General features: G+C 36.4%; 1 protein-coding gene across 8 annotated transcripts in view; it reads left to right on the plus strand.

The window, feature by feature from the left end:
• Positions 1-2368: 2368 nt before the first annotated feature.
• The window catches only part of gab1 (GRB2-associated binding protein 1), a 78567-nt gene continuing 63324 nt past the window's right edge, over positions 2369-17611 (plus strand). For 7 of the 8 annotated variants that reach the window (XR_014029795.1, XM_081360491.1, XM_081360501.1 and 4 more), the window contains exons 1-2: positions 2375-2957; positions 3051-3172. Coding sequence is in view for 7 of the 8 variants with exons in the window: in XM_081360491.1 (XP_081216617.1) it covers positions 3101-3172 (72 nt within the window). In the remaining variant the exon portion in view is untranslated. Of the gene's footprint in view, positions 2958-3050; positions 3173-17611 lie in introns of all 8 variants that reach the window. The other variant, XM_081360512.1, reaches the window with a different exon arrangement.

Below are 17611 nucleotides of genomic sequence, written 5' to 3' on the forward strand. Positions count from 1 at the left end.
CGAGAACATCACAGGTTGCGCTCTCTTAATAACGGTAAATACGATATGGCGTGAGCGCAGCATAAGCTCATTCTTTTGGTTCAGGAGGAACTGTTGCTGCTGTTTGTTTGTCTGCAACTCTGCATAGCCTCATGGAACGTGCTGATGACGTGTGATTGCGTGAGAAGGGTGCGTGGAGGAATGGAAATACATATACGTTGACAGGCAGATATCACATCCGATCATTCGGGCCGAATGCAATGATTGGACGCAACTATTTTTTGGTCCTGATTCTTCCTCGGATGATATATGTACTTTTTTTTTATATATATTTAGTTGACTTCTATTATTGGTTGCTATCATCAGGATACATGTGAAGAGAGTTTCAACCAGTATAACAAAAAGTGTTTATGAAAAACATTGCCTTAAGGCTGTGGTGAAACACACTTTCTGTAGATGCACATTTCTTAAATGGAGAACTAATACATGTAGAAAAGTCGGCCTTGTGGTTTTCAGATGAGGGCCCCTTTAGCTCTTCAATCTCCCCCAGAGCCATAATAGCTTTATAACATGTGCGCTGCAGTGTTGCTCCACTCACGCAGTCTCTAAGACCATTGGTAAAATCAATGACTCTCAATTATTCAACAACTGACATACACATTTCATCGCTACAGTTTAGGCCACTCCCACTTACAATTTATTGTGACGTTATGTGAAATTTGTAGGAATGGTACATATGTTAAAATAATATTAGCTTATAAAGTTGTAATAACAATATGAATGGCCACTTGCATCATCTTTGTGTTTTTACATAAAAAAGGAAGAAAACAACCAAGGTGTTGATTATAAATTATACCCAGAAACCTAATGGTCAAACATCACTGTGAGTTGCATATTGTCAATATAAAGTGATTCACCACTTCGTTTTTTGGCTTCATCCTTGTGTCTGCTTTAAAAAAAATTGTGCTATTTGATGAGTAATTTAATGACATACTTTATATAAGTTGTTGTAATTGGATCTGGTGAGACAATTTCTGATGAAAAAGCATGTAAACGGGGCATGGCTTTTTCAATTTAAGGCAGTTTTTTCTGTAAATTATCCATTTGTAAGAGCTCAAAACTCTAACTTTCACTGTAAACAGAATTGAATAAATCAAATGCTATCTGCGCTCTTTCTGTCTCCTCTCTATATCTTTTTTTTTTTTTTTTTTGTAATGTTTAAATAGGCTATAGCTACATTAAAATTAGTAGTTGTTAGGCTACTTTTAAGAATAAGCTAAATCCTTCATTAATTGTATACCTATAATAATTGTGTATATGTGTATCGTGTTTATCACTGTAAAGCTGACTTGAAACAATCGTATAAAGCACTATAAATAAATTATAATGCCTGTACTGGAATGTCAGTGCAAATTTTCACTTTAATCCACAACTTGAAATCATATGATGAAAGATTATAGGATAATCTGACTACTGAGCTGTAGCTGAGTAGGCACAAAGCTTCAGAGATAACTGAGTAAGGCGTTTAGCGTTTCAATAACATTCCAAAGATACCAATCCCACAAGAATGTTCTTTTCTGAAACTGTTCACTTCTCCTCATAATATCCCAAGTAATTGATCAGTGATATAAACTTGAGTAGGCCTCCCTTGTACGCTTTTATATATCAATTGGCTATAAAAGTAAGCGGTATAACCGCAGGATAAACCTGACATAATACTAGTAACGTTACGTGTGGCGTTCAAGACGTTTGCATTGCATTTTATTGGAAGCGCGATTCGGTTCTTTCGAACAGTTCATTTAAAGAGTCGGTTTGAAAAACAAATTCAGTGATTCTTTTACGTCCTGGCGTAATTACGTCATCACGTGTTGAATATACATGCTGTAACGTCTAATTGACAGATGTAGACAGGCATTGATGGTTATTACGTTTTTTTTGTTTAGTTTTTTTCGCAATTGTGCTTTATTCATATCGGTTCTTGGTCAGTTTTTTGCAGCCTGAACTCGTAAAATATAACGTAATTTAGCATTTACATAAAAAAAAAAAAAAAAAAAAAAAGTACACACACTGTATATGTGGTTCGACTCAATGAGCCAGTTACTCTTTTTCTACCATACTGAAATTATAAAAAAAATAGTTGATACTTGTTTGAATGTAGCCAGAGTTGCTATAGCTCAATAAACGCTCGGACCGATTCAATCCGATATGGTTTTAAAAATTACGGAGCAGGTTTGTGAACCGGTTCAATAGAATCGTTATAAAGATTAGAATCAGAAGAACAACTTTATTATCACAGTTTTAATCGGAACTCACGTTGTATTTGGGACATGCGTTAGAGATTTGTTTACACCGATTCTTGTAATACGAGCCACCGTCTTAGTGTTTTCCCACTGACGGGTATAACACTCAAGACTACATTTCCCATGATGTAATGTTCTTTATTCTCTGTCTTGACCGACTTCTCCCTGCCTCCATAGGCCAGAGGAGGCTGAGTTTAGGGAAAGTATCGACGTTTATGCTTGTCAATCAGCAAGGAGCTGTGGGGAGTGAAACTGGAGGGAAGGTCGACGATCGGGGAAGATTTCTACTTCAAAAAGCACTTCAGTGCGAATGCGACCATAATGTTTTGGAAAAACAAGGAAAAACTGTATATATTTTCAAGGAAACTGTTTTGTTTTACTTGGAAATAAGATAATCAAGCAAAGCTTTCACAACGCCGAACTTGGCGAGTATCACTCGCTGCCTCGTTGCATTTCAGCTCGGAAAGAAAAAAGAAAACAGCGGATTATTTATACCGAGAAAGTGTGTAAACTAATAGGGAACTCAGCTACAGACGGATATCGCTGTTTAAACACACTGTGCTTGGTTTATTACTCTCGCCAGAGGAGAGGACTTCATCCAGAAGAGTTTGTAAGAGCCGACCGTGTCGCTGTCGGGAAGCTCTTCTCGTGTGGACGTGCTGGAAACCAGGAGTGACGGTATTCATGTTGGTTTAATACATTACACGTACTAAAAACACTTAGGCGAATCTTCAACTTCATATTTTGGGACTTTGCTTTGATGTGTTGCAGGTTGAAACACGAAACTCAAAGCGCGTATTTTCCTGGAAGATTATAAGAAAATGAGCGGAGGAGATGTGGTGTGCTCGGGGTGGCTCAGAAAGTCTCCACCTGAAAAAAAGTTACGGCGTTATGTAAGTAATGTTTTAATCTTATTCAAATGCACTGACGGTGTTGTAACCGCAGGACTGTTGAGGCAACATTCATGCAAATTTTTAGTACGCTTTCCAACAACCGCAGGTCAATCAGTGCTCGCGGTCTGTCGGTTAATGCCTTTTCTTTCTAAAATGCTGAGGATCCGAGAAGTTTAAAACTTGTTTAGTTTCTCAAAAGTAACTTGTGTGTGAACGTTGTTTGTGTTCACAGTTGTTTGTTTTCTTAAACGCATGTGCAAAATCCTTATTTATGGCGTCTTGATCGGTGCTGTAGGACACACCTACCGGTGTGTTAGGAGAGAACTTTAGTTTTGTTTACTTATTTTCTAAATAAAGGATTTGCACACAAATAAAGAGCACTTTTGAGAAATATCTCTAATTGATGTACTCTATGATACTCTCACATGCTAGCTTTGCAGAAAAGGATTTTTTTATATATAGCCTACATAGAGAGGGTCGCCCCCTCATGGGTGGCGCCATGTTGATATCACGTGACAAAATTGACCTAGGTAAGAATAACAACAATACAAATCATATGCATACTTTATATATCCCTTTTAGCTAATTCTTGTGGTTTTACCATACAAGTACATGCAATTCCTAGTGCGTGCAGAACCCATGATGTTCACAGCAGTTGCACTTCCCAAAATGCCTCTGTCCAAGGCAGCCATTGCTGACTGGGAATATATATATATATATATATATATATATATATATATATATATATATATATATATATATATAAACAAACTTCATGCATCCATGCCAGTAGTTAGTAGTCCTAAGTCTAAAGCCTCTGCTAGTTGGGAATGAATGAGAACCAGATGAGCGTAAACCTAAGTGATGCTTATTGTTTTAATGGAATGTGGCTTGACCTGCATACACCACTATTATTATGTCCATATCTAAACACGTTTATGTTGTATGTACTCATGCAAAAGTTGTTTGCAACATTCTTTTATGCAGCAGACTCTGTAAATAATGCGTGTTGTGCCTAAATTGTTTGCAGTAGGCACGGATCTTTTAAAATCAAAGGACAACTATTTAGTGCGGTTTAAGCCAAAAGCTATTGTTGACATGCATCAAGGTTGTACACAACAGTGCTGGTTCAGATAGATTACACTAATATTCATTATTTAGATTAATTTTAATTATAAAGATTCATTTTTAATTTTAATTGTTCATTTAACTGCTTGCACCAATGATCATCACACGGAATACTGTCTCCTTGATCTTGTGTATTTCAAATGTTTTTCTTTAGTTTTATATTAAATACATTGTCACATTTCATTTTCAAGGATGTTTTTGGAATATTTATTTTTCACTAAATCATTTGAAAAAACGACTTCGTTTGCTGCTACTTCAGTTGCCAAGACAACTGAACTTAACACTCCATTCTGTCTGCTCTGGATGAGTCAATGCATTTAGTCATTCACACATTGTATGTGTACCATGGGGTCTTCCCTTCCTCTTAGTGGTAATATACACCAATAATCTGTAATGAAATCACTCACTTACAGCTCTGCCCGCTATCGAGCTCCAACCAAACATGTTAGACATCACCTCCAGGCTCATGTGATGCTTTTTTTTATTGGATTCCTTTAATCTAGTGGAGCTCTGCAAGGAACATTGCTTTTGAATTCATGTTTTACCTCATTGTACAATCAGCAACAGTTTAGACTCAAACAGCCAAGTCATTTGCAAAAGTGGGATTTTTGGCATATTTTGCCATTGTTTAAAAGGAACTATCGAATAACAACTAATGCATATTAACAACTTGTTGTTATTCCGTATGAGCAATAACAACTAGGCTAATCCTTGTTGCCAATGCATGAAAATACGAAGGCTTGAGAAACAGGGTGTGATTTCACATGCTTTGAGCTTTCAGAGTAAACGGTAGTCTGTTGAATGTGATGAACAATGTTTCATGGCTCCAAATCTAATTAAAATGATTTCTGAGCTCATCCACACAATGCTATAATAAGATTAGATCCAAGCAAGAACAAGTGCTTTGTTGTACCACAGCATGTTCTCAGAAGTCATTTTTAGATTTCCTTTTGCTTGAGAGGCATTTAAGCAAAGTGATGGTGGACAAAAGCCTTTGCCATAGTTTGCATCATGCAACTTAGTTGTTTGGCTGGTTTTTAAGAGTAAGATAACAAAAACTTCATTCTTTCCTGTTGCAGTAGTTTTGAAGTGCTGTCCTCAATATTAGTCTTCATTCTTATCCTGTTTTCTGGTGCATGAAGGTGGAGTGGTCTCAGTGTATCACATGTGGTGCTTTGAAAGTGGCTGATTAGGACCAGACTGTTTTTATTGGAGCCGAGTGGCTAATAACTAAAATGCTTCTCTTCAAGAGGAGCCCCATGCCAGGTGTAGGCCTATTGGAGACTGTATATGTGTGTTTGACCAGTTATCCTTTTATCAACATAAGCTCTAATTTGGGAATCTTCAGATGACCCTGTAATTTTTATCCGCTTCAGACGTCCTGCGATTTGTTTTTCTTCATGTCACTTGTAGACATCCTCCAAAAATGAACACTACCATTCAAAAGTTTGGGGTCTGAAAGAGTTTTTTTTTTTTTTTTTTTTTTAAGAAATGAATACTTTTGTTCAGCAAGCATGCATTAAATTGATCAAAATTGACTTAAGATTTCAATTTCAAATAAATGCTGTTCTTTTGGACTTTCTATTCATGAAAGAATTCTGAAAACCTTGTCTAAACTTTGAATGGTAGTGAGCGTCTTTCAAAATCCATTGTTTATTAACTCTCATTCTGTGCGGTCTTATGTCTAAATTAAATTGAGTCTTTGAAGATTTTTTTTTAGGTAGCTCATGATTGAAACACTGCTGAAACAGCAGAAATCATGCATCCTGCAGCCTCAATACAGAATAATAAATAAAAAGATGGCTATTATTTGCATTTTAACCAGCTGGAAATTTGAATGCTTTGAACATGTTATGGAATCATAACAGTAGAGGTTGCACAATAGCACTTTGTTTCATTGTCTGAATGACCCGAGGTTGTGTCTAGCTTCTGACAGTAAGTTTTTGCATTTTCTATTCTAAATCATATCTTTGTTAGGACTAAAAGAAAACAATAGCCTAGATCAGCTGATTTATCTGAGAAGTTCACTGCACGTGCTCTGGATCCTCTAGCGCTGCAAAGCTTTTAGTGGCATAGGGTCAAAAGTCTGATGTGTTTTTGACGGTTTGGCTGAAGTTCAAGAACAGAGCAGATCATTTGACTCGACTGTTTGCAGGGAATGCTCTTGATGGCTCAAAGTGCACAGTGCTTTACTGAGGGTCTTCTCAGACAGGTAACTAGCTGTAACAGTAGTACATTAAAAGTGCCTACACAAGTATACTTTTTTTTTCTTAAAAGCCTGTCCATGTGAGACATCTGACTGGTGGCATCAGAATTTCATAAGCTATTAATCCCCATATTAGCTACACAGTATTGCTCAAACTGGACTCTTACGTCAGTTGAAATTGTCCATGTGGGCTAATTTTTTAGAGTCTTAGCACTTTCCATTTGGCCTCATCCTCTCTTCTTTGTAAACTTCTTCTTTCGCACCCTTCTCGTAATGCTTGGAGAGACTAATTGTGAAACCGCCAAATGAAGTTGGGAACACATGTACGGTATGGTGGAGTAATGTGGGAACTCACATTGAAGTCTGAAGTATTAATAATACTCACTTCTGCTATTGAGACCATGTCAGTCATCTCATCATTCATGTGATTTTTCACTTAGAGCTCATCTTGAATGTAGCCTACTTGCTTATAGGGCTGTGCGATTAATCCAAATTGAGTTTCGATTTTGGCTTACATCGATTATGTAAATGCGATTAATCGACATAGAACACTTATCGTGCCCTAAATGGTCAAATACACGGTAAAGTATGTCAAAATGCTGGGCTTGGCGAGTGTTTAAGTCGATTATGTCTAAAGTGAACGTAAACAGAAGTGAACGTAAACAGAATGTGAATCAGTATACTGGATCTATGCATTAGGTATAAGTGACTGTTTGTTTGTAATTTGCATTTTTTGTATTGTATTTCAGACTGTTTACTACTAATTATAAAAAAAAATTAGGACCTATTTCTTACACTAGTTAGTCTAGTATTCTGCTGTGGTATAGAAATTGGAATAGAGAATTGTGATTGGTATCGAAAATTTAGATATCAAAGCAAACTTATTTCCAGCAAATATATAGGCTACTTGATATTGCTATCGATAAATAAATGGCTCATTTAAGGTTTTGGCCATATGACCCAATCATAATCATGTTAAATAATCGTGATTACGAAATTAACCCAAATTGTAATTGTGATTTTGATTTTTGCAATAATAGAGCAGTCCCACTTGCTTAGTCCTATTTATTTGCTTATATATTTGTATGTCTGTGTAAACATACATTTACAAAATTCTGTTTTATTTATTTGCATATTTTCAGTTTTAAATGTGTATTTAATCAAATCAAAACCAATCAAATGTTTATCAAAATCAGAATGTCCCTCCCCCTGCATTTTGTAGCCAATCATTGTTTATGGTGGTGAAGTAACTTAAACCTATTGGCTAATTAAAAATGTAGGGATGCATTTAATATAAAAATTCTGGACAACAATGAAAAGCCAATAATTATTTTCATGTTATGACTGATAACCAATAAATGTCAGATATTAAAATTCTATACAATTTTGTTTAAAAGTAAAAATAAATACAAAAACTAAAAGTGAATTTAGGCATCACAACATTATAATGTACAGTAAAAAACGAATATTCATTGTGAGATTTGCTGAAGATTTCAGTGTTATTAAAATGATTAACATGATCTATGTAAAAATACAGGAAATGAATGAGCATGAATGAAATGAATGAGGATGATATATCCAATTAAATAATCCAGTATTGACTGATATGAATCAATCAAAAAAATCTATGGAAAAAAATAAAAATAACATTAATAATAAAAAATACTTGCAAGTAGCTTGTCGATATATATCCTGCCCAAACGTCCTGTTTCAATAGGAAATGTCCACAAATGACAGACAACTACGCAGAAAACTACTATGACCGTGGTATTGATTGAAATGTGTCCCAATGACAACAATGTGCACATCTGTGTTTACTGTTGCTTTTTTCAGTCCTGCTTTGCGGTAGCTTATTTCTGAGATTGTGAAATTATTGTTTATGGTTGGTAGTACACAGCAGCTTTCCACAGTGCAATAAGCGTCAAGGAAGATTGAGAGGTTGGAGCAAAACAGGGAAAGAGAGCCAGAGGGGAGAATGCAGAAATCTAGTGATTTGTGCAGCTCAACCTATCTAATCAAGAACACACTCCACCCTTTTGCTTTAATGCAACTCAGCAAGCCACTAGGTGCTCCAAGCATTTACAAAGCAAGCCATTACCCATGCCATGCAATGGCTGTTCTCGCTCACGGCTTTTAAGCATGCAGTTGCATTTTAAAAGCTTGCTGCACAGTGCACAGAGGAACAAAAGAATTATTTCTTTTAGTCATGATTCATTAAATCTGCTTAGTTGGGGGAAACATAATCGTGCCACTTTTTGCAGAAACAAACAGTGTTTGTGGCTGGGGTTATCGGCTTAGCTAGGTGCTGGTGCAGACATTTTTTGCTCATTTGTTCATTTGTCTCTCTCTCTCTCTCTCTCGCTCTCTCTCTCTCGCTCTCTCTCTCTCGCTCTCTCTCTCTCGCTCTCTCTCTCTCGCTCTCTCTCTCTCTATTTCTCCCTTTCTCCCTCCCCCTCTTTTTGCCAGTCTCCCTCCCACCCCGACTGGTCATTTGTGTCCAGAGTAGTTCTGTCAGGGCTGAGAGGGGCCCTGATAATGGATTGCCTCTGCTATCAATTATTAACTGTAACAAATAAGAAAAAGCCTTTTGCAATATTAATGTGCTCCACTCCTACCCAATATAGCTTTTCAATAGTGATGGACCGAAATGAAAATTCTTGGCTGAAACTGAAAATTGTGGACACACTGGGCTGAAAACCAAAACTGAAAACTCTTTTGGAATTAGCCTTTGTTTTAAATGCCTTGCAGTACAGAGATGATTATGATTATGAACACTATTATGATGTGCGGAAGAAGCAGGATAGAATTATATTAATATTAAACACTTTTTTATTGCCAAAAGAATGGTATTTAGTAACAGAAGCTTCTCTGCCTTGTCACATGAGAGATGATTCCTCTTCTGGTGAATTGCATGAGATGTTACGTTATATCACTTTACAGCAAGCAAACATTATTTATTATTGTTAGCAACCAAGAGGGTGATGGGTGTTTAAGTTTAGAGAAAGATTTTCTCAGAAAAACTTTTTTCAAGAAATTAATTATAGAAGAAATGCCCAAAGGCCCGTGATGACCTTTTATTTGACCTACCATCACTAGGGGGGGAAGAAACATGCCACAAGTCTTTTTCATCAATATCTATTTGTTTATTCAGGTACTATTTTATTTTATGCATGTTTTTGTTAAATCTACCATCGTCATTTAGCTACTTCATATCCAATTTAAACTGAATCTTTTTCTCTCTCAAAGATTCTGTTATTGGCAGTTAAAGTAACAGTTTCTGTTGACATTTTATGCTGAAAAGGGCATTTCTGTGGCTTAGTCGTTTTGGCTGAGGCATTTTGTGGTTGAAATCCCTAGTGTCCAAATCCGTAGTTGGACCATCTCGGTCCAAGCTAACTTAGGTGCTTTTTCTGCACTCCTGGTGATAAGCAATTTAAAAAAAAAGAAGAAGAAGGGCTTAAGTAAACATTGATTTAGTGGAGTGCATTTCAGTTATTTCAAGGTCTTGACAAGCAAGCGCATCTTTTAGTATTAATGGCTGTGATTATTGTCTGAATATTTTTAGGGAGGATATAATTGAATTTTTTTTTCAAATGGCCAGAGAACGAATAGGTTTGTCTGCACATTTTGAAACCGCTGTGGAGTGTCTAATAATCTGTTAAAATGATTATTTAAGATGGTTACCGCTCACTCAACATCTTACTAATGTCCTATTTGTGTGGAAAACACACAATGCAAATTTGTATTTTGGAATATTGCTTTTATATAGCATTATTAAAGGGATATTTCACCCAAAAATGAAAATTATGTATGTGTTTCTTCTGTTGAATACAAAAGAAGATATTTTGAAGAATGTCATTAACCAAACAGTTGATGGGGCCCCATTGACTTCCATAGTATTATTTTTCTCTCTCTACATACTATGGCAGTCAGTAGGGCCTTGGTCCTGTTTGGTTGCTTCTTCAAAATATCTTCTTTTGTGTTCAGCAGAAGAAAGTAATTCTTACAGGTTTGGAACAACTTGAGGGTGAGTAAATTATTTTTGGGTGAACTATCCCTTTAACTGTTACCGTAACTGTTTATTACTGCCAAGACTCAACTCTAGTTTTAACCTATTCAAGAACATAACAGAAATAATGTTTAGAGACCTCATGGGAAACAGCTGATATGATGCTGACATTTTGGAATACGTACGACCGTGTACCCGCGTTTAACGTGATCTGTGCAGTTTTTTGCAGGCCGATCTGTAGTGCCTTAGGTGTGTGCAGGTTCTCACGAAAACATTACATTAGCATTGGATAAGCATTTGTTGCTCGGTTGATTTGATTTTATTGGCAGCATGGTGTGTGTTTTAGGATTCCAGTGGTGAGGGAAGAGGCCTCAGCTGTCGTAACTCATTCACACAGTCTGCTCTCTAGAGGGCCTCCAAAGGCAGCCTCTGTCTGGGAGCAGGGAAGGGGACGTGCCTCTTTAACACACACACACACACACACACACACACACACACACACACACACACACACACACACACACACACACACACACACACACACACACATACATAACCAAACATAGTCTCTCCCTTTACTCTACGACCTTTCTATTTTTGCTGGGAAGCTCAAGAGTTTATTATTCACCAGGGCTCCATCAGTTTGATCCAGAGCACAGAACTTTATATACAGACTATTTACATCCCTTCCTGGTGGGAAAGTATTTCGGAAACAAAGTTGCATTTGACTTTTCCTGTTGTTGTTACTGTACTAAACCACTTTCATGGTAAGGCTGCATGATTTTAATATTGTTTTGACTTTAATATTGTAATCAGTGGTAATAATTTCAGTGAATAGAATGCTATGTGTGGCAACTGCAGTCTACAATCTAGGTCACACATCCAGGATAAAGCCAGTCACACTACACTTTGAGCACACAACATCAAAGTGACGTCACACACCGCAGTATCTTGTTTATAAACGTAAATTCAACATAAATTAAAAAAAAAAATCCAAAAAGTAAAAATATACAATTTTCTCTGCTTCACCGCAAAAATATGCATTCTTTTAATTCAGGCAAAGTGTAGTGTGACCCCCCCTTAACCTAGGAATTTTACTGTTTGTTGCTATTTCATGAATAATAAATTAAGATGTTGCCTAAATGACAAACTCCACATTCAACCTCTCAGCACTTAGCAGTATAGAAAACAAAACAATATATTTATATAATATACATATACATTAAAATATCTATATATATGCAACATTTAGTTCCAGTCCTCTAATCTGATTGGACAAGAGGCCCTCCAAGACTACTGATATCCTACCAGTATCAGCACTGGGACTTTTCAATGTTTTTATAACTCCATGTTCTCGACTAGACAGTGCACACATAAAGAAAACCCACATCATTTTTTAAATGCTACTGTTGTTATGTCACAAATATGTAGTTGTAAGAGTTTTTTCTAGGTGAGAATTTAGTTGTTATATTATTAATTTATATTATATTTTATCATTTATTTTGTGGTGGGAAAATAGAACATATTGGCAGTGCAATCATACATTTTAACTACTAATTAATTATTAAATTACTGCAATGTGTCTTGGTCACTTTTTTAATGAAGGGCTTTTATTTCACTGTTTTCTAGAGGCCTGCTACAATCATGTGCTCCTTATCTATAGTGCTTGTTTGTAGTGTTCAGTCATTGAGCTTGACGAGCTTAGCTAATTATAACCTACTGAAGTGCTCAGTGGCCCTTTGCTTATCGATGCCTTCGAAATCTGATTCACAACACGTTTGATAAGCTTTTATTCTTGCATGTGTCATTGTCTGCATATCTAGACTAGCGTTGTTTTGTCAGCTGATCCCGAATTAGCCTTTAGCCTGAGCGCTGAACTGCAGAAGTATGTACAGCAATGAGAGGCTTACAGGAAAAGGCAGTTTGTAAACACATGTGAGCTTTTATTTACTGGGGATATTTGTTCAGTCTTGTTCTTTCACATGCAGAGATTAGATAAGTCTCACACTTTCATTTTCTCCATTTTTTTATTGTCCTCTGGTTTCCATATAACATAGTTTGTGTTGAGGTTTTCCAAACTCCTCCTGTACTTTCACAATGCCCTGCATGAGGCTTTGAAGGTATTTGATTAAATTGAATGCAGTTGGCCCTGATTACAAGCCGTATCGATTGGATCCGGTCTCTCTGAAGTAGGTGCTATGAATTTGTCAGCACCATTCAATTTAGACTGTATACTTGCATATTTTACTTCAGTGCATTATTTACTGTATGAATATAATGCACAAAACCATTTTTTCAAATATTTTTATTTGATATTTAATATTTTTTCAGAATCAAAAACAGACAGAGATCGTTAGGTCTTATGCCGTGATTTAAGATGTTTAACCTGACACAATGTTTTACAACATAGCAAAGATTCCCTTCTGACGTGAATAACATTCAGAAAATAGCCCAGACGGAATGCAAGATCAATGTGCAGCCATTTCTACCAACAGATATTAACAGACTACACATAATATAACCTCATAATGCACAAAACTAGCAGTTTTTTTTTGACATCTATTTTTGAAGCTGATCAATTTGTTTTAGAAGCGCTGACTTGATGGCTGTAGGTGCTTTAAAAGCAGTGATTCTTAAAGCATGTTTGCAAAGTTGCCTTGATCTTTTAACATATAAAGTTTAAAGTATAAATTCAACATGTCGAATCGGCCGAAAAAAAGCCGACGAGGACCAATTTCAGCCGGGGGTGCGGAACACACTGAGAAAACTTAGTTGGCCGACGCACAAAAACTGCCCGTGTTCCAGACTGAAGAGGTCTCTGTACCATTAAAACATCCTGCAAGTATCAGAGCTTATAACATCCTCCTTATTATAAGCAACGTATTTAATCAAGCTCCAAAAACAGCTCTTTGGATATTGGGGGGCAAATGCATTTGCATATGCCTGCCGCTAGAGAGCAAGACATTGACGAATATTTTTACATCATTGCACCATAGGCCCCACCTACTGTCGTTCAGTCGCTTAACGGCTGACACTTGCCTACACCGGATGCGAGAGTCACGTCAAAAGCAAATTGAACCCATTGCAATCACTGACTGTGTCTACACTGGATACCGAATTAAGATGTCTGCTCACTTTACTCCACGCGCTTGAGTCTGCCGACAAAAGGACAAATAGAAGAGTAAAGCGTAAAGGAACGTTTGCTTTGATGGGTCCAGTTTAAACGGCTCGTTACAGATTGCAGAAGGGTACCAGCGTCAGGAACAAGTGGATGGTTTTGTAATGGCGTCATGGATCGCATCTGAGGATTATAGGTTTGTTCAGAGAATTTGACTGCGAACTCTCCATTGCACTGTGCCTGCAAAGAAACTTTTGTTGACAGATGAAGCAAACAAGCCTTAAAGGAGCCATCCCTTAAAAATGGATAATTTCAGACAAAGGGTCAGAATGAAGTTTGAAAATAATAGTTTTTCCACATATATTTTTGTTTTTTTTTGTGCAAAAATAATTAACATTATAAGTTAACCTCAAGGAACTTATATATTATATTATATTATATTATATTATATTATATTATATTATATTATATTATATTATATTATATTATATTATATTATATTATATTATATTATATTATATTATATTATATTATATTATATATTTCATGACCCCTCTAAAGCACTAGGCCTATTAGTGCTACAGATGGTGGCACCAGCACCTGATTTGGTTGCTGTGTGGTGGGGGGAGTTTAGTCATAAAATTACTATTGTTTGTTTTGCATTAATAAGTGCAGTAACTAATGATATTACATGTTTATTTCTTGAAAATGCACATATGAAAGTAAAGCACTGAGCTTGAGTTGAGATTGATATAAAAGTAACTAAAAAATCACCAACATTTTCATAGAGAAAAAACCTAACAATCTTTTCGGCAATCTCAAAATACATTTAAATTGGATAATATTTAGAGCTTTGAAGTTCTGGGTAAAGTGTGAAGCATTGAAAGTGCTTGAATTTCACTCTCAAAAGGTTGTACGAACCCTGAAATGAATAATGTAGAAAACATTCAAACATTTTGCCACAATATAATAGTTTCAGTTAGCTTTGCTACATTAAATCCATGGTGAATGTTGGTGATTTGTGGACTGAAAAGCCTTCTATAACTTTAGTTTATGTTTTTTCACGTTAGCGCTGTTTGATCTGAGATCTATCATGGTTTACAACTGAGAATTCTGCGCTGAACTTGAATGCTTCGTGCTAGACCTCGCAGGGATGTTATTAATTCTGCAGAGAATTCAAATTCTTTCTCACTGGATCTTCCAGTGCTGCCACGTGATCAAGATCGGGCCGCGAGTCTAATATTGGTCCGAGCTGAAAAACAGACCGCGCTGCGCAGCTAAGACGAGAAGCGTCTAAAGTTTCATTTAGTTTGTTTTTTGATGTTTTTTCATATGCAACATAAATGGCAGCTGTTATTTGTTTGACAAAGTGGTGGCTGCACCAGTGCAACGTCTAACAAAATTTACTCTGACCGGCAAGACAAAAGGTAGCAGTCTGGAGCCTTGAATAATCTTGAATGACTAGTTTATTAGTCGACCATTCTGCCCATCTCTATTTATGGAATGAAATTAGCAGCTAATGAAAAAAGCTTTAGAGGGGAAGTGGGGGATTTCAGGAACAGACATTTTGTTCTTGAAGTTGCCAAATCTTGTGATGCAGACTTCTTGGGTGAGCCCAGTTTAAGAATAGATTTGAGCATTTTTGTTTTTAGAAGGTGCTATTTTAAGGCTGCAGTTCTTCCCCAGAAACATACACTGACAACCAGAGATGGTGCCTTTGGTTTGTTCAAAGAATGTTTAGGGCAGAACTGTCTGAAATGACCAAAAAAATAAATAAATAACTGAGTGCTAAAGTTTTTGGATTTGTATACAGATAAGATCATCTAAATAGTACTGCTATGCTAAATGAATGATTATCAGTTCTAAATGGTAATATTTCATAATATTTATAATAAACAATAACAGCAATAATAATAATCATTACATGTTAATAATATTAAAATAAATATAATTTAATTTGTATAAAATAATAATGTCGTATTGCTATTAAATATAAAATTTTATAACTATTAATATTTAATAACATTTAGGCCTGCAACAACGTTCGTCGTGTTGCGCGACTATTGTCGCGGAGATTTTTGAGTATAAATTGAGTTGAGTTGAGCGCAGAGCAGAGCTATGAAGCTAGGTTTATACGCGTCCGCACGAGCGCGAAGGTGCGCGTGGCAAAAATGACGTCATTGCGGTGTGGGCGGTCATGCGCGTTGGGTGCGCAAGACCCCATTTCGCTTGGCGGTGTGCATGGCTTTTTTTGTAACAGCGCGCGTGGCTCCGCATCCGAAGATGAACGACTTCGAGCCGAATCTGGCCGAGCTCGAACTTTTCACCACACCGGCACCCAGTTTGCACATCTAAATTAGTTGCATACATTTAAAAAAATTTGCATACAATAGCATAAAAAGTATTTTTAATGAACATAAAGGTCTATGTTTAATAAAAATGTTCACGAAACTTAATGAAATGTTTAGTGAAATTAGAAAATATGTAAGAGATCGTTAATTTAGTTATGTTGTATACACATTCTCATATCCATATATTTTGTTTTATTGTCACGAGTAATAATCTCAGGGTTTACTGGGTTTTACACAATTCTTTTTGTAGTGTGGTATTGGTGGTGGTGTACTAAAATAAACATTGTCACATGTGTTTGGGGAGGTGTGCTTGCAGTCTGCGGAGACTCGCGCTGAGGAGCTAGGCGAAAGTATGAACAAGGCATGAGGCGCCGGACTGGACAGAAGCGATGCGAACTCCGCGAGCGAGTGACACTGCACGAGAGAGACAGAGTGTGTGAGAGTGCACTCGACAGTGCAGTAGCACCTCACTGCAGTACATGAGATCCAGGGGGCGGAGTTGGAACCAGATCTAAGGTGTGGAGATTGGGTTTAGGGGTGGGTTTAGGGATCAGAGGGTGGAGATGGGAAGTTTTAGGAGTGGGTTTAGGGTCCAGGGGGTGGAGATGGGTAGGTTTAAGTATATGTAAGATGGATTTCGTGATCTGCAGTGAGGACCATCTCCGACAGTGCGCGAGAGAGACCGAGTGTGTCTGAGTATTAGTAAATTGCTACATAGTAATATATAATTACTATATAAGAGGCATGGAAGTTCGATAAATGGACAACAATATAAATAAAACCAACAGTTAAATTCTTACCACTGAATTAGCAGACTGTGATTTGAATCAGATAGACAGAAGATGAAAACACTTTCTTGTCTGTCCCAAGTACCACGACAAGGGGAATATTTTTTTCCACAATTTGCAGCACTGAATTTTTCATTCTTTACTCTAAATGACTCTGAAGAGAAACTTCACTATATGCTCGGAAAGGATGAGCTGCAAAATACCTTACACACCATACGAGGTGGTCAATCCATTGTACTTGTTTTTATTTTATTTTATATTGTTTTTATATTTTATATACATTGTATTTATAATTAATATTAGGATAGACTAAAGATATTATCTTCTGTTATATTTATTATTATTGCTATTATTATAACCTATTATTTGACTGCGCGAGACTTGTCTTTTGTGTGCATGTGCTTGTCAAATAATGTCAAACATTTTGTTAAAGATTATAACATCTTTGACAAAAAACTAAAAAAACAAGTTTGTGAGTGTGCATCTGTGAGAGTTTGTGAGTGTGTGCATCTGTGAGTAAGAGTTTGTGAGTGTGTGCGTCTGTGAGTGTTGTTTAGAGAACAAGTTCTGACGTTCACAAAATCCTGTTAAGAATTCTGATTTGTATTTTCTTATTTATTTATAAATTATTTATTGTTCAGACAGCTCAGGTCCCTTTAAACAAAATATACATCTTTTTGTGCACTTTATTTTAAAAAAGCCTATATATTTGGCAAATGTAAAGCGTCTGTATGTTTTTTGTGTTTTTTTATTACTTTAACAGCTCAGGGATGTTCAAGGAGCAACCTGTTTGTGCACTTTGCACTGTGAATTTGCACTGTCAGTTTTGTTTTTGAATA

Source organism: Scardinius erythrophthalmus (genome assembly GCF_964197995.2).
Source record: "Scardinius erythrophthalmus genome assembly, chromosome: 3".
In the NCBI taxonomy this organism is placed as follows: Eukaryota; Metazoa; Chordata; class Actinopteri; order Cypriniformes; family Leuciscidae; genus Scardinius; species Scardinius erythrophthalmus.